We start from the raw sequence: 22,013 nt of genomic DNA, 5'->3' as shown, positions 1-22,013 counted from the left end.
ACTGCAAAGTGGCAAACCACTGCAACTTCTCCAGGTGTTTTTCTGTTTGCTACTCTAAACTAAGATGTCTATTGAAGAAGCTTTTTGTGTACTCTTAGTTGTCTAAAAAAGGTACAAGTGCTCATAAAGGTGACCTCTTGTTCTCACTTCTTTACATGGCAATGGCCATAAAATTTCTGAAGCACTTTCCCTACAAAGGCTTTTCTCAAACTCTCCGTCTGATCTGTGTGACATGTCACTTATTATTTTTAAGAAAGAGAGGCACAGCATCCCACAAGGATGCTTAAAGCCACTTTGTGCATTGGGGTTACAGTTTTCTGACAAAATGTCAATATCTTGTCATACAAATTCAGTGTCACTGAGTTATATTTGTTTTTGGAAGTGCTGCACGCATATGAATCCCAGCATCTAAGAAATGGCTTGTGAGTATCTCTCATATGGAACTCAGCTGAACTGTCTGCAAAGTGAGCTTGTATAAGATTTGCTTTGTCATGAACTTTGGTGACTGAAAAATGACTGAATCCTATTATAGACTGTAAGGTTGCTTCACTATATACATGTATTCAACCTGAAATCTTCCCATTTAAATTTCATTTTTCTGTTGAACTCCAGGGATCTTAAAGGGTCTGCAGTTCTGCTCAGAATAACCACTTTACGGAATTACGATAAACAACACTTAAAAAGAAAGCTGTTGGCCCAATGTGCCAGGTAGCATCTAATTCAAATGATTTAAGTTCTTATAGAATCAATTGGAGACAAAGAGAAAAGCAGAGTGCTGTGATATACTAGTTTTTCTCAGTGAACCGGCAAGGCATCAAGCACATCCACAGGTAACCTGCAAGGATGCATGCTAGCCAATAGGGAAAACCAGAGCTGATTTTTCTCATCTCACTGGGGAAGCTGTCAGAGGCTCTGTGGAGTCAAAACTTTTAGCCTGCAATAGACTATGGCTTTGCTCATCTTAGCATCCTGCCGATATTATGAAAACAAATCAGCTCTATTTCAGTCTTCATCCAAGCCATTGCTCTCAGTCACAAGAATATCAGGTCTCTCTAATGTAAACCTTGTACTGCATATTTGGCACAAAATATTCATATCTTGACTCTTGTAAGCTATAAGACACAACCACACAAGATTTTTTATGCCTCTTGCAGTGTTTCAATTTGTAATTAAAAAAAAAAGCCCAAATGGAAGAGTTATGTGTGATATATCCTATGAAATACTATGTGAAGAGGGCTTACCTTTTAAAAAAAGTTAGTGGAGTTAATTGTTTCTTGGTAGAGTTTTGTTTTCAAAAACTGTGAGCACAAACCACTTCACATGCAGTCAGTGAAAATCAGCAATGTTTAGATAAATATTATCTTTCTTGATAGACCATGTTTTGGTTGATAAAACTGAGTTAACCAGCTCATTTTTTAAACTTTTATTTCTTGTACCACTGAGTGTTTGGCACTTCACTTAACCTAATTCATTAGCAGTGCATTTAGAAAACTCTTGTGGATATAGAATCATAGAACCTTTAGCATTGGAAGGGACCTTTAAAAGTCATCCTGTCCAACTTCCCTGCGATGAAGGGATGTGAACAGCTAGATCAGGTAGCCCAGGGCCTGATCCAGCTTTGCCTTGAATATCTCCAGGGATGGGACATCAACCACATCTCTGGGCAGCTTGCTCCATCACCCTCACAGTAAAAGTCTTATTCCTTACATCGAATCAAAATCTACACTCTTTAAGTTTGAAACCATTTCCTCTTGTTCTATCAACACAGACTCGGCTAAAAAGTCTTCCCCTTCTTTCTTGTAGCTCCCCTTTACGTTACTTCCTTATACTGCTTGATCTCTTGTAATAAATAATCTTTTATTTTATTACCACTACATTTAAATAAATCAGTCTTCAAATCAAAAATAGTTTTGGAATGTTGAAGATAGAAATTAGATTAAAAACTCAACAGGAAGTTCAATATTCAAATATATTAGACTCTAACTAATATTTAATGCTTCAATAAACTACCTAACTTTCATATATATGTTTACAAGAACTGAGTCAGAAGCCGATAGGACTTGAATATAAAAGCTTGAATATAAAAGCTAAGTTGTATTGAAATATTAATGCACCAAACAAAAATGCACTTCAGTATTCACTGTTGACTAAAGTAAGCTGAAAGAAATTGTACAATAATACATCAATATTTTTTTCATGTCCTAGACCTTGAAATAACAATCTGAGCTCACCCAATCCGCTTCAAAAAGACCAAGACTATTTAAGACCTGGTTTATTATAATTACAGTTTTATTGTTGTCTAAAAATGTCTAGGTCATGCACTATATTTTGCAGCTGATCTTTATTTGATGACTAGTACTGATATTGCAGTGTAAGAGAGAGTAAATCAAAATAAAAAAATATATTATAGAAGTGAAATACATTGTGAAAGGATGGATTTAAATAGCAAGAATGAGAAAAAAATAAGAAAGAGGAAAGAAAGCCCCTATAGCTTTTGAGGCTAAACAGTATTGATGACATCTTAGTTTCATATACATCTCTTCTTTATCACGCAAGTAAAAAAAAAAAAGGTACAGAAGTGAAGGATGCCATTCAAAGACGGCATAGCTAAGTCTTAAATTAGAGCTCTACTCAACTTGTGATTTTTACCTTTATCCTTTGTCAGAGCTGGGACTTTCATTTCCTTTCCTTTTGAAGAATCTGAAAAAAATATCAGACAAAAAAAATGAATGGGAAAGTCAGCTATGAGAGTATATACTATGTCTGTCTATGCTATAACAAACATACATAACTCCTGATTAAGCAAAATTGTGAAAGAGATAGGTGTTAGGAATTAGAATCTTTATTTACTTCAATACAAGGCTCAAATTAGAATTTGAAAACTAAACAAACATAATTCCTACTAAATTACCTGACAAAGACACTGCATTTTAAATTATACTCTCAGACTTATGAAGTCTATCATTTAAGTCTATCATGAGTTTAGAAACAGCTCTGTTACTAACTTACTCAAGTAGACCGGAGTTCCAAAGACAGTATTGCCTACAGTTAACCATCAAGCAACAGCTAAAGAACATCATAGTAAAGAATATGATTTCAAAATTTCTGAATTATGTAAGATGATATTCATTTTGATGTATGGGATTTATTAAGGGAGAAGAAGAGAGCTCTTTTTCACTAAAAACCTGTAATACAAAAATAAAAAGAAACTGCAATATATATTGATACCAATAGGCTCTGTAAAGACTAACTACATAATATGACATTACCCTTTTCCTTTAAGACTGTTGGAGCCATCACATCTTTTCTTCTACCAGTCTCTAGAAAGAAACATTTAACATTTATCACAAGTCAGGATAGAGAAATAAGATGGCACTTGAAAAGAAAGCAAGTTAGACTTTTGATATTTTTGATATTTTGAGAGAAAAAAAAGATGTGATAATTAAATGGATTTAACAGCATGGAAATAAAGAACAGGACAAAACTGTAAGGTCTTTCATGCATACTTTTAGAATTGGATGTGCAAAAAAAAAAAAACTTTCAATACGTCATTACTGTTTCTGCATTTGAGGGAAACTGTTAATCTTTCTCTCAAGCAGGCAATGAAAAACAATTATTTACAAAGTGAAAAGCAATTTAATAGACAAGCTGGTATTAATAAAATTTTCTTTTACTGAACCCAATTAAAAATTTAATCCACACAGATACAGTTAAAATATTAGGACTTGAATGCCAGAGGCTTCTGATAAATGTAAATAGGAACTTTATTTTTTGATTTAGGAGTGACAAAAGGACAAAAGCTCAGTTATTCTTTTGACATCAAGGAGGCCATACGTGTACTGCTGTGAATAAAAGTACACTTTCTACATGTTTGTCGCCCTTTAAAATCACAGGCGAGCTGGGTATAAAATAACAGCAGTATATCAGAATGTATATTCACGTACACTGTTCTGATAATCAGTTCTGAAATTCTTAACTTCTCTACCTACCTTTTTCCTTTGACCCTTCTGGATTCTTGGGATTTTTTCCTTTCAGTGATTCTGTAGGAAATAATTGAGTTTTTGAGATGCACAATATAAGCCTTTGATCTTTATTTACATTACCTCTAGAGACAATGTTGTGGTTCTTAAGGTGTAACACTATTACTAGCAATGACAGTAATAGAAATAATACAAATAACTCTGTCAGTGAAGACCTCACTAGGTAGAAACTAGGAAGGATTAACGCAGACACAATTAATGCCAAAGGATTAGGAATTCTTAGGGCCTTATCCAACACTTCATGAAGAAAGGATTCTTTTGTTTTCTCTCATGGGCTGAAGCCAAATTTTTTTTTGCCTCAGTCCTTTAGGTAACATGTTTCTAGTATCAGCAAATACAGGAAAAGCATATCATATGATAAATAAACAGTTGACATAAAGTACAAATACAAAATGTATATATTTTTGAAAGCAACTATCTCTTGAAGTATTAAGTGTATGTATCAGAGAACATTAGTAGAAAATTGTAATTTCACAGGTTTATATATGTCCTTGGTTTAAGTAAGAGAACATCAGAGCCTGCATGATGCTAAGTAGACCTAATTATACTCCATCTGTTAGGTTATAGCACCTAAACATCTAGAAAAAAAACCACTTTGTTTATTCCAGATTAATATTAACAAAATTTTCAGTAAGAAAAAAACCAAAAACATAAACAGATAATGATTAAAGAAAATATATTTCAAAATAAGCTCATAAGTGACAGCCCTACCGGCTGTCATGGCAACAGAATGTGATCCCACTTATCCAACAGGCTTCAAGTGTGAGTTGCTACAGAAAAAAGTTGAATTACAGTGTGGTTGAATCTTTTAGAAAAGTCACTCCATGATTAGATAAGTACTTAAGCAGGGAGCTTGGTCTTCACAGTAGCAGGTGGGTTCCTTCAGGAGATTCAGGGAAAACTTGAATGTGAAGACTAAAATCTTTTGAAGGGGCTATAGAAGATGTGTGCTTGACCATTTACCCTCTGTGCAGGTCTGTGATTTCAAAGATGAGCAGTCACTATTTCAGCCACTAGCACAAACCAATACATTTTGACTGGTAGTGACCATGAGGTATTTTTTGTCTCTTGCGTATCTCATCTACAATTGGTTATCCTAAAATAAATTCAGTACTTCGGACTCTCATTCTTTTGGATGCCTTCGTTAATCAGTGCAAGATACTTTCGCTGGTGCACCATCTTGTTCAACGTGCTTCTGAGATCAGCATCTTACTTCCCTTCTAGGAGCAGAACTTCCTCATCAGAGATTTAAGCAGGGACTCAGTAAAGGTGGTTCAAACTTTTTGTGTCTACTGACCATTTCCCTGCTGGTCCCAGAAGAGGGACAGATTGAAACTGTCTTAAAGCCAATATTTATACTGCTGCTTTCCTCCTGCATCCTAATCCATGAGTGAAGCTCAGAAACTAAGAAAGTGATATTGAAGTATGCAACAGCAGTATATGAACTTTAGTGTAAAGATCTAGTTTTTATGCAAACAGCAGCAAGAAATACATAAATGTAAATAGAAGGAAATACTAACTCAAGCAATACTGCTGTTCAGCGCTTTCCTTTAAAGTCAGAGAGGGATATCATTTCTATGTAGGTGTGTCACAAAATAGCTTTCTATGTTTAGAGAAAAAAAATGTGTGTCACAGGTTAAGACAAAAATGCTACGGGCAAGATGTTATTTCACTGTACATTCACTTCAAAGGAAGCATATGAATTGCTCAGCAGAAGTAAATCGGTACATTTGTTTATTTAATGACAATGTACTCTTATGTTTATGGCAAAAAGGTACTACTACTTATTTCCCCTGACACTCCGTGCATAAAAATAAATACACTTATTATCCACACAGAAGTTACATAAGCAAAGATGCAAATACATCCTAAAACATGGCAGAAGGAAACAAGAGGGAAAAAAAGAGCATTTGTTTGGAAAACAGATTGTGTAGCGCAAAAGATGAGTGAATTTGCATTATCTGTATAGCACAAACACTGTCATCTTAATAACTCAACATAACTCACAATGCAATTCAAGTGCATTTCGTAGAAAAATTTGGTGAAAAGTTGCATATAATATGTCATAAGGTTTTTAGTGCTACTGTTAGAGATGCTGTATGAACCAGCTTCTACTATCATTAGCTGGGTAATATATCAAAAAACTGCATGACAAATTATAGCCTAGAGTTTCCTTGTCTTCATAATATTCGAATATGCTCATGTCAACAGAAAATCAACTCTTACATTAATTATTCTAAGTAAGTGGCCTTCTTTCCTTCAGCTGAAAAGCTAGTTAAAAACTCAGTAGATGTGAGATAACATTAGTCAAAAGAAAAGGGAAGGAAATATATTTTTCCAGTGTTCTCCTTAATTACTGCCAATAAAGTAAGACTGCAAGATTGAAGATATTTTATTCACATCATAAAACGGATAGGGTAACACTGTAATATTGTGATCAATGGAATATCCCGGAGATAGATTCAAATTCAAGGATTTATTTTCCCTGTCTCTTCTTTAGATAGTGCTATTGCTGAAACAATTGTAGGAGAGAAGAACAGAAGCTTTGGATTCAAAATGGATTCAAAAGAAGCTCTTAAAACAGAGGAATTCAAGTTTTGGGTCTCTTTTCTGACTCTCTTTTTCTTTTATCTTCCATCACAGTAATCTCTCAAAAGAAACAATGGGCTGACCTCCATACAGATCATAAGTGGCCATACAAGTGTTCATTCTTATTTTCCAGCATAACCATTTCAGGGAATAACAAACCATAGGCAGCCAGTGGAGAGGCTCATGCGACCCAAGAAGGGTACTGATACAGAGATCTCATCCATATAACTTAGATCATGCAAATGTGGCATAATGTTATGTTTCACACAGTCCTTGACATAGACCCTTCATTCATTTCTTTGTTTGAAATGGCATGTAATGAATGGAAGTAAGAATAAATATTAACATGTCTATGTATACAGTAGATCCTTTTTTCCTAAAGAGCCTAAAGAACATCTGAAATAATTTTTATACTTAAATCACTTTTCCTCTCAAATACAAAGCACCTATCTCTAGAAAGGAAGAAGGAAATAAGATGGATAAAACCACTCAGCAAAATAATGGGTAAAAAGAAATTCAGCAAAACTAACATCTACTGTGACAAAATTAAAAAAGAAATGGAAGGAATATAAGGAATATAAGAAAGATTCACACAAGCTCTCATGCCTTAAGTGGTTGACTAGATGAAAGCATTCTTTTTTAACTATTATTTTTAAAGACCCCAGGAGCCTGCTACTCAAGCACGTGTTCATAAGCTTTATTCTTACAATGCCCACAGATTTATGCAAACATACATTTTTAATAACTGACTTCTCTTATACATAGGTTGTTTCAAAAGTAATACTTTCTATTTATTTCCATAGAAGCTACAACAGATATGAAGAGCACAAAAACATTATTTGACACAGCTTAGCTACAAAATGCTAGTTTTCAACACAGTAATCACCATTAACTATGCATTTTTGCTGGTAATGAACAAAAGCCTGCATGCTGAGCTAGTAAAAATCTGCATGGTCATCTGCTTGTTGTTCACATCACTGTTACCACTGCTGAATTACACCACCCACTGCTCCTCTGTGGTCACATCCACTGTTTAGTCTCCCTGAAGGTTCAGCAAGTGTCAGTGAATGTCAATGGGTGCCATTTTTTCTGCATGGAAGATTTAAATGCGACACCATTGCTTCATATGCACTTCTATGTCAGATGCCATTTTGTCAGGCTGCCCCTCTGCTGCCATTACTTTCAGAGCAGCCCTCATACATCTTCTATTGTTCAGAAAAGAAAGTTTTTAGGAAAGATCTTAACTATAACTCAGAATGTCTTTGTGATATTTAATTAATTTTGAGACTTCTGAACATTAAGTGTTCTAGTTATGATTTTTTGGTCTTTTTTTTTTTTACTGTAAATCCTTCATATAATTTTAACCAATTAAATATTGATTGGATAAGATTTCTAAAAGATGAATTTTCCAATGATTATTTTTAAATGAATATGTTCATTCTACATTGTGTGGTCTTAAAATAAGTATTATATTCTTTTGTGTATCCTTACCTTTATCTTTTAGAGCTGTAGGATTCTTTCCTTCCTTTTCTTTAGCATGTTCTGTAAAAATAATTTATTAATCTTCAAGCTAGAGTGATAAAAGGTTAACATTTAATACCTCTGGGATAACGATTGAATAATTGGTGGTTTCTAACTGAGCCATGATACCAATTTAATGTGTAGTACAAAACACTATGTGCACTTTGTGCATGCTCACAAAGTGAAGAAATGAAAATTCCTTAATTTTGATAAAAGAAAAAAGATCACTGAAAAATCACTTATTTCACTCTGCAGCATATAATAGAAAATGCTAGCAAGTTTGGACTTCTATATTGCTTTTTTTTTTTTTAAGATGTTTCATGTTAGCGAAGATCTATCTGCACTGCTGATAATACTAATAAAGTTTTATTACAAATTTACTGAACCAGTATTACACTTATAAATTCCTTTCTAAGATTTAAGTTAAAAACACAATGTCCAATTCATTGCAAAATATTTTCTCAATGTGAATATATCCTTAGGTTTTCTACAATTATGGCCTATGGCATTACCTTTATCCTTGATAGCAGCTGAATATTTCAATTCTTTCTCTTTTCCAGGATCTGTAAAAAAACGTATTTGCACCAACAAAGTAACAGTCAGAAGCAATAATGGAGTGAAAGTAGGAGCCTTAAGCTTCAGAGAATATATATCATATGAGAGACTACAATTGTGTACTGGAAGAAATAGTGTCAAGCAGTGACTGGGAAAGTTATACAAAATTTCCCCTTTTCTGTTCACCAAGTGCAGGTCACAAAATGTCTTCTATTGATTTAATTATGATGTCTATCAATGTATAAACTTCTACTTATTGTGGGATAAGGATATTATGTCAACTTTCTTAGGTAGATAGGGCAAAAATCACCCTTTGATGATTTTGACTTATGAGTAGTTGTTCTGGTCTACTTCCCTTATCTGGGATTTTCCATTCATGCTGAGCAGGTCCAAGGATCTCCTTATTGAAACTATTCTTTCATGAGCGTCAGATGCATGTCAAAAGGGAGAGCAGCACAATAGTAACAAATAGGTCAAAGAGGTGTTTTTGTTCTGCCTACCGATGAGTAGTGAAGATGGCTACATGGCATCATCTTTAACAGATACTGGATGATGAGGGATAGTTACCTGACTAGCAGGAAATAAGCAATAGTTTTGTTTTGGATAAAATATGAGATTATGATTCCAGGCTGATGAAACCAATGTCTCCTAAACTTCCCCTCTTTCCCAAAATTGGGAGGACAGATGATTCTGTTCCAAACAAACTAGTCAGAAAAAAAACAGAGACTTGGATTTTGAATTTCCTCATGCTAAGTGAGTGTTTTAACTCTCTAATGATTTCAGGGGTTAAACATATTATCTGAGAAACATTAATTAAGTGGCATTTTCTGAAAAAGAAACACAATGCTATTCATCATATATGAAGCAAAAATTTTTTGCAACCAAGAAACTCAGCAGCAACTCAGTGCCAGAAAATCTTGAAGAGCTTTTTAAGAAGATCCCCTTGGTTTCTAAAAATGGGATAAGATTCCTTGTCAGAAGAAAACTGCATTGTGTTTAGTAGACAGATGTGACAGAACTTGCAGCAGCTGCAGTAGGTAGTTGTGATGATTGTTTACTGTCTGGAAGCATACACAGTTCATAAATTGTCACCTGTGTAATGAAAGTATTTAATGCACCCAATAGCAATTTATCATTATTAATACCGTTTCTTGTTCATAATTTATGGGATCCAAGTAAGACAAGATGAGTTTATGGGGAATCTACATCAAAAGAATTCAGGCATAATATAATTTTAACTATGGCAGAAGTAAAGAAGTGAAAAAATAACATTTACTTTTGACATCAAAACTCCTTTTCTGGAGTGGCTGACTTCAAGGATTAAATGTTTAATTGTTCTTCACCTTCTGCACTGCGCCTCTAAAATGGCCATACAATTAGACTGTATAATTTTGAAAGGAGATTTGGGAGAGGAATTTGTAAAACGTCAAACAAATGCAAAATGAAATTTCATTGTAATAAAGCTGTCTTTTGCCATTCTCATCACATCTGCTTCAGTATCTGTCTGTGCCCTCCTGCTTCTCCCTTCAGGATTTACACTCAGGATTTTATGATTCAGTCACTAATTTTCAAATTGAGAAGACAAATAATTCACTTCAGATATCCACGGAACATACATAGGGGAACTAAGTAACTCTAATAAGTCCTTTCAAAAACCTATGCAACATTAGTATTTAAATACTAAGCTAATGCCAATTGCCTATGTTAATAGAAAAAAAAAAAGTGTCACTGGGAAGGCTGAAAAATGCTCTCTACTTGCTCATGAGTTACTGATAAATTCCAAATTTCCTTATTCTGTACAGCAGTTCTCTACAAAGAGAGGAGTTTGGAAGACACAAATGTTTCCTCTCTTGCTTCGCTCTCTTGTTTATTGTTACTTCTTTTCTAAAAAATAATTTGTGATTAATCCAAAAAACACTGATAAATAATACACTACTATGTCAATATGAAAGTAACTTATTTAATGCACAGTATAAAACCTTTTATGTTCAGGAGCCTTTCCAGAGTAATAATTTACAGCATGTCCATTGTTAATAAGAGTTACTTAAACTGTTGTAAAAAAAAAAAAAGGCTGGACATGGTTCTGAGCAACATGGTCTAGCTGTAGGTGTCCCTGTTCACTGCAGACAAGTTGGACTAGATGGCCATTCCAACTCAAACAATTCTATATTTCCATGAATCTGTCACAGTCTGGCATAACTTGCAGCACAAGTTCCATGACAAGAGCTTTGCTTTGTACTCATTTCCAATGCTAAACTTATATTAAGATCAGAAAGCATAGTTGAAACCTATAGAATGCCCAACAGGTTTGGAGAGATCTGTAGTGAGTTTAACAGATTTGGAGACAAGAATTTGTTGTGAAAAAAGAAAAAAAAGTACACTTTGCAAATAGGTTTATCATAAGTGCATAGCAAAAGTCTCTTCCTTTTCTCACTGAAGAATACACTGTTATGAGATGAAACTTTGGCTTAAATAGATTCACTTGTCTCCACATATCCATTTTTACTGGTCTGAATGCCTACCTGTGTGACCTATTCTAGTGTAACTGCTTTGACAGGGGGCTTGGACTTGGTGATCTCTTGAGGTCCCTTCAAACCCCTGCAATTCTTAAATTCTGTGACTCTGTTACTAATATCAGCTTTGTTGTGTCAGCTCTAGTTTATCTACCATAATCTTGCCCAATTCTCAGTAATAGGATTTTTTATACACATTCTTTTTCTACTTATAGATAAAACATTGATTTATCCATTACAGGAAGAAGTAATATCTAAATATTTTGCTTACTTGCATGTTTCATCTTTGGTTTATCTGAGGAAAGAGAAAAAGAAGGGAAGAAAAGGTGAAAAGATAAAATCAAAAAGAATTATTATAATACATATTCATGTAGGAAAATATTTTTAACTCAAGCAGCTATTGAAAATGTATTTAAAGAAATATCATCCCTATATACTTAAATACAGCTTGGAAGTGATTTTGACTCTATTGTTGCTTGGCAGCATGTGTGAAAAAATTTCATTGTTCTCATCTAGTACCATGCAGACATGAAACCGAAGCATAAAAATACCAATCTCATATAGTCTGCTTTAAGTAATGCTAGCTTTCTTATAACCTCTCATATAACCTTTCTTAATTCTAGTAGATAACATGAGAAAATATTTTTGCCTTTTCTTCATTTATTTTAAGTATTCACAGTTGCCTTAATGATGTACTAACTCCTTGGCAACATCCTGACATTTGTTCACTTCAGACAAATACAGTATAGTTAAAGCACTATCCTTTACCAGAGATTTCTGGCAATTCTTTGTCTTCTCTGTCTCCTTTCAGCAATCAGAAATGTGATGTGGAATTTTGTGTTACTGCTAATGAGAGATCGGTAAACACGAATGTTGCAGTAACGATCTAGCTGCTTTCTGGACAGCAGGGAATTGAAGAGAAAGCTACACCACCATGTTCCAGACCACTGAAACAATTGTTTAGATTGGAAACAATGAAGCTATCTCCTGACTTTTTTTTTCCCTATTTGCTACACAAATAGAGCTATTCACACTCTAGCATTGCTGGAAGCCTCCTCATATTTCAGATTTTTCCTATATCACAAATTCTAATTTTAATCAGCTCCCTCTGCTTGTTAACATGTATCCTGGTGTACAATAGCTAGCAGAATAAGATTTCATTTCTCAATCTAAGGGGCTCAAAATTCCTTCAATTTAAATATTATTTCTTCACAAATTCATGTTTTCCTCATTAAGAAAAGGAGTCTTCACTTTCCTCAGATCTTTCAGACTACTATGACCTGTTAATTAAGTGTACTTTTCTCTTTAGTCAAAACACAACTGAGAGCTGCTTCCATCACCATATATTTTTATAGTTCCATAAGAAATACAAAAGTATTAATATTCAAAAAATCATCTGAAAAGTGCTTCTGGCTTATTTGCCTTTGAATGAGCAATGTATTGGCAGTACACACAGGGCACAGAAATGAGAAGTAGAAGCAGTAACTATCTGAAAGTGTACATGTTCACTTGTATGCTGCAGAGGAACAGAGTTGCAGCCAGCAGATGGAAGTAGCTGCTGAAGTAGTTGAGATAGATATTTTATGTTGTTCTTATCCCTTTGACTTGCAAAAACTAGATGGTTGTGTGCATGGGATGATAGAATTTCTCCTGCTGACTGCAGGTGGGGAAAATACTTTGGCCCAGTTCTGAGCAACCCAGGAATCACAACCAATGGTTTAAAAATCCCAGCTCAATGCCAACCATGTAAAACTATGGTTTTTACTGCTCCACCTGTGCTCTACATAGCACAGATAACATTATTTCGAAGATAGCATCCTATCTAATGATGGTATATCATAGAAGAGACACATCTTTCAGCAAACACCATCTTATTGTTGTATGAGATGGTCAAATAGAAGGAAGGCAGTGCAGATAGCACTTGTGCAGAAACAGAAAATAGCTTGGCAATACCCAGAGTAACAATGAATTAAATCTAGGCCAAGGCCTAACGAATTATAACATTTTCCATGACAACTGACAAGCAGCTGACAGCTGCTGTAGGATGCCTACACTGGCTTGAATAATGGTGAGTAAAGCTGAAGCTGAAAAACAGAGAAAGGAACAGTAACTCAGTTGACCAAAGCTACAGCTGTAATTATTCCCTTTACATTATTCTAAAGGTCACTGGCAAGTTTTAGAAAGACTCCAGTATGAATGAAAATGCCAAGTTCATCATTAGGGCCCTAATTGGTAATTGGAGAATGAGCAAATACATAAATCACCTTGATAGGCAGTTAGCAGCAAAACTGTAGATTAGGGTATGTATCATATAATGGAAGCCAAAGCTTACCCTCTTTAGGTCTATCATTAATGTTTTACTGCTCTGCTCTTTGCCATAAAATACAGAGAATTTTTTTTAAAAAAGCACACTAGAAGCAAGTATACAGGATATAATACTGAAAATGTACAATAACAATAAATACAATTGTATATAATGGAGAAATAGGAGTCCTGATAGGAGAGGACTCGCTCGCTTCCATACAAACATACTCAGTGCTAAGAAGTCTGTGTCCAAGTAGTCAGTCCAGCATTTAAGCAATGAGATGTCAGTATCCAGGCAATTGGGCTGGGAGCCCTTGCACAGGATAAGCATTGCCAGCTGCCAGGCACCAAGCACATCTCATGGTTTTTTTGAAGTTTGGCAGCTTCATGTTGATGTCCTCTGTGCTGCCTTCTGCACTTCAGAAGCTGACATTGACTGTGATCTTTTTTCTTTCTAAGCTGTTTGACCTCTGCATTATTTTATCACTGTCCTTGGTTTCTTCATCTAGATGTTTTAAGATTCCAACCTTTTTCTTTATATTTTCACTACCATCTTGGTGCTGGTGGATAGAAATTTGCGTTAGCCTTAGTATTGGCCATTCCTTCTTTTTTCTGCTCTGGGTGACTTGGGAAACTGTACATAGACAGTAACCAGCTGAAAAACATTCCATCAACACTTACGGTTCTTGTATCCCTTCTTCTGTTGTTTTTACTTCCAGACCTTACAGTTCATGCCTCATCCATACAAATCATACCCCACCCCAAGGTTCTTGCTACAAACATCTGTAAGTTCTGCTATCAAAAGCCTCTTAAGCTTTTCAGAGCAACAGATTTAAAGGTTGCTGTCATCCAGCTGTCTGAATCAGAGGTTTTTGTTTCTGTGCAGCTGCCTTTCAAAGAGAGATAATGCCAACATGCTTTGTTTTCTTTTTACCTTGCTCTGCTGCCTTTGTTGCTTTTTCTTCCTTCTTTTCATGTATGGCTGCAAAGCAAAGATAAGGTGTAAATAACATTTCTGGTCAAAAGCATTACTCCAACAGACAAAGCTTTTCTTAAATGCTTACAGATTACTTTGAAACAAATGAATATTTCAGAGATTTGCAACCATGAGATCTCTCGTGACTACATAATAAAAAATTTTGGCCTATTAAAACAAAAACAAAACAAAAAACAAAACAAAACAAAAGAGGAAAAGCAAACAGGGAATTTCTTTTAAAAAAGGATTTTACAATTTTTTTTTTTTTTTTTTTTTTTTTTTTTTTTTTTTTTGTGGAAAAGGGACTACATTGCTGTGCGTATCACCTTAACTGAGGAGACAGCAAAGCAAGATTCACACAGCCATGTGGTGCTTCTCCATACAAGTATGGTTTTCTCTGCACCAGCAGAAAATTCCAGCTTGCATCCCTGACACAGCAAGCTATTTCCATGTGTTCTCATTTTCAAGCATGCATTTAGACTTACATCTTATTGTATCTTACTGAGAAGGGTTCACAGTCAGACTGTGTGAAGTAGACACCTAATTTGGTCCTTGTGAATTTTGCAGTTTCTGAGCATGAGAGGAGAAAATCAGATCACTTGTGCAGCCGGGCTGTTAGTTCTCTACTGATACTGGAGGGAGGCAGCAGTAACAAATCAGATCAAGATGCCTGAACACATCCAAACAACTATGTCCAAGCTTTAGCTTGCACACTTCCCAGACTGGTTTGCACAGCTTGAGAGATAGGGGACAGAAGCTACTTGTTTTTAGTTCCATGCTAAGGATTAAATCATAGAATCATAGAATGGTCTTGGTTGAAAAGGAGCACAATGATCATCTAGTTTCAACCTCCCTGCCAGTTGCAGGGTTGCTAACCACTAGACCAAGCTACCCAGAGCCACATCCAGCCTGGTCTCGAATGCCTCCAGGAATGGGGCATCCACAACCTCCTTGGGTTCCAGTGTGTCACCACCCTCTAACAGAATTCTAACACGATCTAACAGGAAGAGGCTCAAGAAAAAAATCTCTTCAGACTTAAGACTTAAGCTTACTCAATGCTTTACAGTCTCTTACGCTTTGTATGGAAAGTTTGGCAATGTATGTGATCTGTAGATTTCTCAGTCTATGTAGAACAACATATATTTTGGTTCATCTAATTTAATTATTCAGGATTAAGTCTTGCAAATATGTAAACATGCTTGTTTAGCTGTAACTACCATCATCTCACATATGTAAAGTCAAGCTTTTATAGTTGTAATTTATAGCCATTATGCAGAGTGAGATTAGCTGCTTTTAGTTTGAAAAGGTATCCTCCTACAAGGTACGAAAGATGAAAAGGTGGCATTAAGAAAATATGTTTCACTGTTATTGCCTAGTTTAGAAGAGCTGCAAAGGGTAAGCAATCAGCATAAATGGCAAATTGTATACTGGAAAATTAATTTACTTCAAATGATTAGTATCTTAAGCATAGAAAAGTCTTTGCAGCTATAGCATTATCAGCACAAAACATCCACTCAGCTTGTTATCATTCTAACCTGACAAGCACAGGAATGTTTCAGTGGTAGTAAATTAAGTGTGGATTTTAGAGCCAAGGTACATAGTGAGGTCACATTCTGTTATTGTTATTTATGACAAGAAATTCACTGAATTGAAAATGCTTCCAGACACACTCATTGCTCTTTCAGAGATGCCCTGATGGCCACCCTGGGTCCAAGCTTGCAGCCCAGGCAGCAGGGGAGCCTTGCCAAGCTGCTGGGCCCAAGAAAACCTGCTCATTTATGGGTAGTCTGCAGTGCCTGTAAGTGGACAGAAGGCCAGAAGAAGGATCTTCTGGTCCCATCTCTTTTCAGAGATTCACCAAAAATGTCAGATGTGGACAGGTGAATTACTTAACATTGAATAGGATGGACCAGCTCTCATATATCAATCATTTCCTGCCACTTGTTCTTGCTTATTGCAGGTGCTGTCATGTGAGTGTGTGTTTGAAGGCAAGTTCCACATAAACAGTGAAATATTGTACCTCTGCAACTCAGTTACATCAGTTAATATGCTTTATTGAAGTTAATCTTCAGTTTGCCTGAAAGTTAATTCTGAACTGAAAAAAAAAAAAACAAAAAACTGAAGGGATGACTGACTGTATCCACAAAAAACATAGAACCTCAATTCCTTCTCAAGTATCTAACTTTATGTTCATGTCATTGAACATACAGAAAATCAAAGAGGAGCAAATATTTTGATGGTTATTGTAGATCTATGCTATTAACATCCATGTTACTTAGGCCTTGTAATAAATCAGCAATAGATTCCTGATATAAATTAAATTCAATGATTCTACCTACGTGTCTAGATGAATGTGGACATTGAGTCTTGCCACTGTGAACACAGAGCTTTAAAAATCTTGCTGAAATAGTCAAATATTGAGAAATAAATTTAACATATGTTTAAAAAAACATTAAAAGAGATGCTAGGAAATAAATTCACATGCTTTCCAAAATATATTTTTATTCAGCTACTGTAAAATGAATTCTTGTTTATCCCGTTAGCTAATCTAAAGCAGTTTGGTTTTTTTTGTTCAATGATTTAAAACAAGAATACTGATAGAATAAAAATTGAAAGTAGCTTCTGGATACTGAAGATCAAACTAGAAGAGCAATACAAACTTCTGAGATGAACTGGTATTTACAATCATCGAAATTGTGTGGCATGATAGACAAGTACAGTTACAATGAGGGAACCAGCCACTCTTGAGCAGCATTGAGGCTAATATATAAAAATAACAGTTATTACTACTAATACTATTCTGGCTACCAGTGCATTCAGTAATGTTGCAGTGCTTCTCAGAGAGTTTGTAAAGAAATTGCTGAGATAGATCAGCACTTTAATAGCTGCTGGGAACTGGCAAGTAGCATCATTTAGACATAGCGGGGCAGTGTTTGGAAGGACAAATAGGACACTGCTTTATCATCTCAGCTTTTTGAGAAGGAGGTGATGCTGCTTTGGAGATGTTGAGAGGTCTTTTAGTGTCAAGGTAATTAGTGTCACTTTAATGGTCTTCATAAATAGAAAGCCTAGACACACAGAATCAGTGTTTGGAATGACTCTGAATAAGGTTTTGTCTTATTTGTATTAGAGTGGGGGGAAGTTTTCTGAGTTGTTCAAAAAAGGAAAACAAGGAAATAAAGAGAAGCAGTAAAAGACAAAACAAAAACAGACTGAAAAGCTTGTTCAGATTTGATGAAAAGCATAGCTGCTAAATACTGCTAAAATTTGTCTATCATTGTAAAAAAAATAAATCTAAAAGAAAACAACAGCATTTTTACATTATTCTTAGTAAGAAGTAGATAGAACAGCTGTAATATTAAAAAACATATATTCATTTTTTTTTCTATGCAACATAGACGTAAATGATTTGTTAGTAAGTAATTTTTCAGAAATTAACAATTATTCCAGAACTAAAGTCAGCTGTTTCTCTTTAATATTGATTAGTGACTGCTGTTATTTACTTAAATATGGGAGAATTTCAGGTTCAACATTAGGCTGATCCCATGATTAAACTAAGATGGCTGAAATCAAAATTTTTGGTTGTAAGACTACTCTTTTGACAGCAGAAAAAAGCAAAATGGTTTCTGTCAGTTATAATCAAAGCATACAGTTTTCATTTAGCCTTAGTGAACTCTGTATAAGAGGACTGCCCCTTAATTCTAGAACTCATATGTTAGTGTTCTTTTCCATCCTTCAAAATGCTGGGGACAAGATAAAGACAAATTGCATTTGCAAGTTCTTGTCTCTTATCTAAAAGAAATATGAAATATTTCTAAGGTATTCAGCAGACAAACTTGAGGCAACCAGGTACAGAGGTAAAGACTCTTCTTTCATAGACCCCACTAATTCTGGATGTAACCTTCACAAATGACCTAAAGAAAACAACTCTTAATAAAAGGGTAAATATAGTCAGTTGGAACAACATGTACAAATGGCCTATGACAACATTCCTCAGTAGTAGTCAAAGAAAACTTCTAGCTTGCAGAAATTGATTCAATTCTGCAAGAAAAATTCTTCACATTTTTCAGATTCTAATGGATAAAGGTTTGGCAGGAATGAGTTTACAGCTGAAATGTTGGCATGGAATGTTACAGAAGAAATAAAATGTATCAAAAAGATTTGCTTAGAGGCTTCAAGTGGGGGAAAGCTTTATTCAGGCACCAAGAGAATCAAGACTACTTTTATTTTCTGCTTTTGCAGTTTAGAACTTGCTAAAAATGCAAAAGCTTCACACAACATGCTTTTTTTCCACCTTCCTTTAGGTTTTCTGTTTTGTTTGGTGGGAAAATAAGGAGAACAAATTAAAGTTTAAATTAGTCTGTTTTCTGTTTTGCTCAATACAATTAACTTCATGGCAATGACAGCATTATGAACGTAGTCCATGAAGAAGAGAGCTTAAAAACATCCAATAAAGAGAACACTGCATCAGTTTTAATTTGCTTACATTAATCTCCAAGTGATTCTGCAGCCCTTCCTCATATTATAGAAGAGCACTCTACTGACTTCCACTGAGGCCTCAGAGATAAACTCTCAAAGAAGATACTTGAGTGACAGCAGGGTATTAAATCCTGTTAATTTGTATTTCTCTGGCTGGACTTCTGGCAGACAGCTTTGGAAGCCATGGTTCACAAGTCTGATATAAGTCATTTAATAAAATAGCACTGCTGTTTCAAGAGGAATGTTTGTAAAGCAAGGTGGTCTTCAATAGGAATAAACACAATAGTGCAGGGATTCAGGATGAAGTGCTTTTGCAGTTTATAATATCATCACCTTTTTCACTTGTTTTTAAGGTAAATGTGACACTGGTAACATTCGTGAAGACAATTTGGGGCTAAATCTTACCTTTTATGTATGTAAAAAGTCAGATACAAACATTCAGTTTGAATTTAAGCCCCTGAGGCTTCCGACCAATCCAAGTGCTCTGTGCCTTCAGGGAAGGAGCAGATGGTGGGGAAGAATCTGATGCCACCATATCAGCTCCATATCTCCCACTTCTGTTGACAGTTCTCGTACGAAAATAAGGCAAACACTGAACCTCTCTTTAAAACCTCCTAGACTCAGTAAAGAAAACTACACATTCATCCCTAGTTTTGTACCACAGCTGGACAGATAAAAAGAAAAATATGACCCCGTATTAGGATCCATAGGAGGCTGATTATTTATCCTTTATTCCTCTCACAAAAAGCTTGTGGTCTCAGTTAAGGTCAAAAAAAGTATTTGAAAGAGTTTTAGAAATAGAGTTTGCAAGTCCATTGACGATTTGAGAAAAAGAAATCTGTTTTTCAGGAGACTTTGAGGTGTTGCAAGGAAGGAGCCATTAACATTTAAAAGGTCCACTTTCTTTTACACCTGCCAGCATCTTTGTCACAAGAGGCTTTTTCAGTAAGAACAGAGTTAACACCAGTACTTTTCCATTTCAGTTTCTAAACGAAAAAAAAAATGTACTCACTTTTTGACTTCAGAGTTTCCACAGATGCTGTTAAATGAAATAAAAATAATAATTACATGGAATACATTTTACAATTATACAAAGATCCTCTTATAATCAATCTTACAGAATAGAACAGGATATCCTAATATATTCATCCTCTGTTCAATCTGCTACCCATTTACACAGAACAACCTAGTAGCTCAATCATTAGTTTTTATTCAGGGGAAAACAGACACACACATATGTTACTTGTTTGGATAGTCTGATGGCAGCTGACTAATAAACCTGCAGCTTAAAAGCAACAGAAATCAAGGTCAATAGGTAAAGTATATGAGGTTTCACAGCTTCACCATTTTCAGATAACAAGAAAAGGAAGAAAAATAGGTTTCAGGATGAAACATGGATGGAGAATATGCAACAGAAGCCTCCTTTTAGTTATTTCAGTTATCTGGGGAAGTTAAGAGCATTTTCTTTCAGGCTCTTGAAAGCTTTAGGTACAGTTTAGGAAAAAGAACCATTTTAATATTCATACAGGTGGCAACCAATTTTCCAAAGTATTGCTTGAATGTGTATCTTATAGTTTTATCTGCTTATTATTCTTCATAGTTAGAGTACCTAAATCCAAATTAATTGAACTATCACACTTTTCTTTCCCATTATTGATACCTTCATTTTGAAGAACTGTGACAGGTTTTTCCGCTATAGCAGAGATATTTTTTCCCCTATAGTTTGACTGTCTACTGTAGGTAATTTTTGCTCAGGATGTGTATCTGATAAAATAGAATCATTAGATGAATTAGTCATCAAACTTGGCAGTAAAAGGAGTTGAAAATTTTTAGGTTCTTCCAAATTTAGTTAAACTGGAGAAGAAAAACGCTGTCAGGAATAAGAACACCTAGCTACAGCAATAAAATATGTGGATGATTGAAATAAAACTAGAACAAAGCCTACTTCTTTCTTCCCCTCCAAATACTGAAGCTCTTATTTAGTGTTTCGTTCTCTACAAGTTTGCTCTAATCTTCAAGCAGGGAAGAAGAACAATCTTACCCTCATTGTTCTTCTCAGCTACTAAGATCTCAGTTTCAGAAGGCCAAATGTCTGCATGCCTGCTCCAGAGTCAGTCACTTGCTCTAGTAGATTTGAATAAACTGACAGATCATAATTGCTGGCTTCACTTCTCGTGTCCCTTTAACTAATCCTGTCTGAACTTAAAATCAAACCAGATAAATGTGACTATACAGCTCACTGTTTTTCACAGGTCTTACCATGCGCTTTTACGTCTTTCTTTGCTGTTTTGGCTGTCAAAATAAATATGAAACAAACACTTATAACAGGAATTATATTCAAACAGTAAGACTGTTGGAAAGTGAGATTAAAAAAAGTGAGAATATTCACCAGTTTCCACAGTTTTTTCTTTCTTGTGTTGTTCTGAAAAAGAAAAAATATACAAGTATACTTTCATTTTTTTTGGACAGTAAAATAATTTTCATGTTATCAGTGACTTCTGTTCTCTTGGGTTAGATGAGCCTTTCTCTAACTTTTGGCAAATCAAAATGAAATCTTTGTAGTTGTCATCATTTATTTCTTTATCCCTGGTGGTTTTCACAGTATGCAAACAGGGTCAGTTTAACTGCTAATATTGGACATCAAAGAACTTAACTCATATTGTAAGGTAGTAAAGGGAATCCTAGCAGCAGTGAGAGTTAAAATATATGCAGTTTTACCTCATGGCGGCCTGTGAACCTGCCATATGTGCCTCTGTGGGCAACTGTGATATGCTACTTGCTTCTTATCATAGAGAATGGAGAATGTGATTCTATGATCTCATCCAGCCACTGCAGTTTTTCAGCCATAGTCCAGCCTTAATCACCAAGGTAAGGTGGGATGTGCAGCTGAAAAACTTCATCCACCTAAATCCTGTACCCTGAGGCAAATCTGGGATTGACACATTTTTAACAGCTGTTTCTGTAAGAGCTCTTTTGATCAGGATTTGCACCCAAATTCTTTCAGAGAAGGAGAACACAGCCAACCAGAGGGAAGAG

At 35.2% G+C, this 22,013-nt stretch overlaps 1 protein-coding gene across 1 annotated transcript in view; it reads right to left on the bottom strand.

Annotated features, from left to right (window-relative positions):
• Positions 1–22,013, bottom strand: part of TRDN (triadin) — a 203,019-nt gene that overhangs the window by 47,852 nt on the left and 133,154 nt on the right. Inside the window, exons 18-27 of the mRNA XM_090135836.1 lie at positions 21,367–21,399; positions 21,237–21,269; positions 19,990–20,016; positions 14,457–14,504; positions 11,490–11,513; positions 8,663–8,713; positions 8,121–8,171; positions 3,990–4,040; positions 3,270–3,320; positions 2,650–2,700 (exon numbers count right to left, since the gene is read on the bottom strand). Of these exons, the coding sequence (XP_089991962.1) occupies positions 2,650–2,700; positions 3,270–3,320; positions 3,990–4,040; positions 8,121–8,171; positions 8,663–8,713; positions 11,490–11,513; positions 14,457–14,504; positions 19,990–20,016; positions 21,237–21,269; positions 21,367–21,399 (420 nt within the window). The remainder of the gene's footprint in view (positions 1–2,649; positions 2,701–3,269; positions 3,321–3,989; positions 4,041–8,120; positions 8,172–8,662; positions 8,714–11,489; positions 11,514–14,456; positions 14,505–19,989; positions 20,017–21,236; positions 21,270–21,366; positions 21,400–22,013) is intronic.

Source organism: Phasianus colchicus, chromosome 2 (assembly GCF_987193195.1).
Source record: "Phasianus colchicus chromosome 2, bPhaCol1.hap1.1, whole genome shotgun sequence".
NCBI lineage: Eukaryota > Metazoa > Chordata > Aves > Galliformes > Phasianidae > Phasianus > Phasianus colchicus.
The sequence above is the reverse complement of the archived record's forward strand: the minus strand, read 5'-3'. Positions and strand labels throughout refer to the sequence as shown.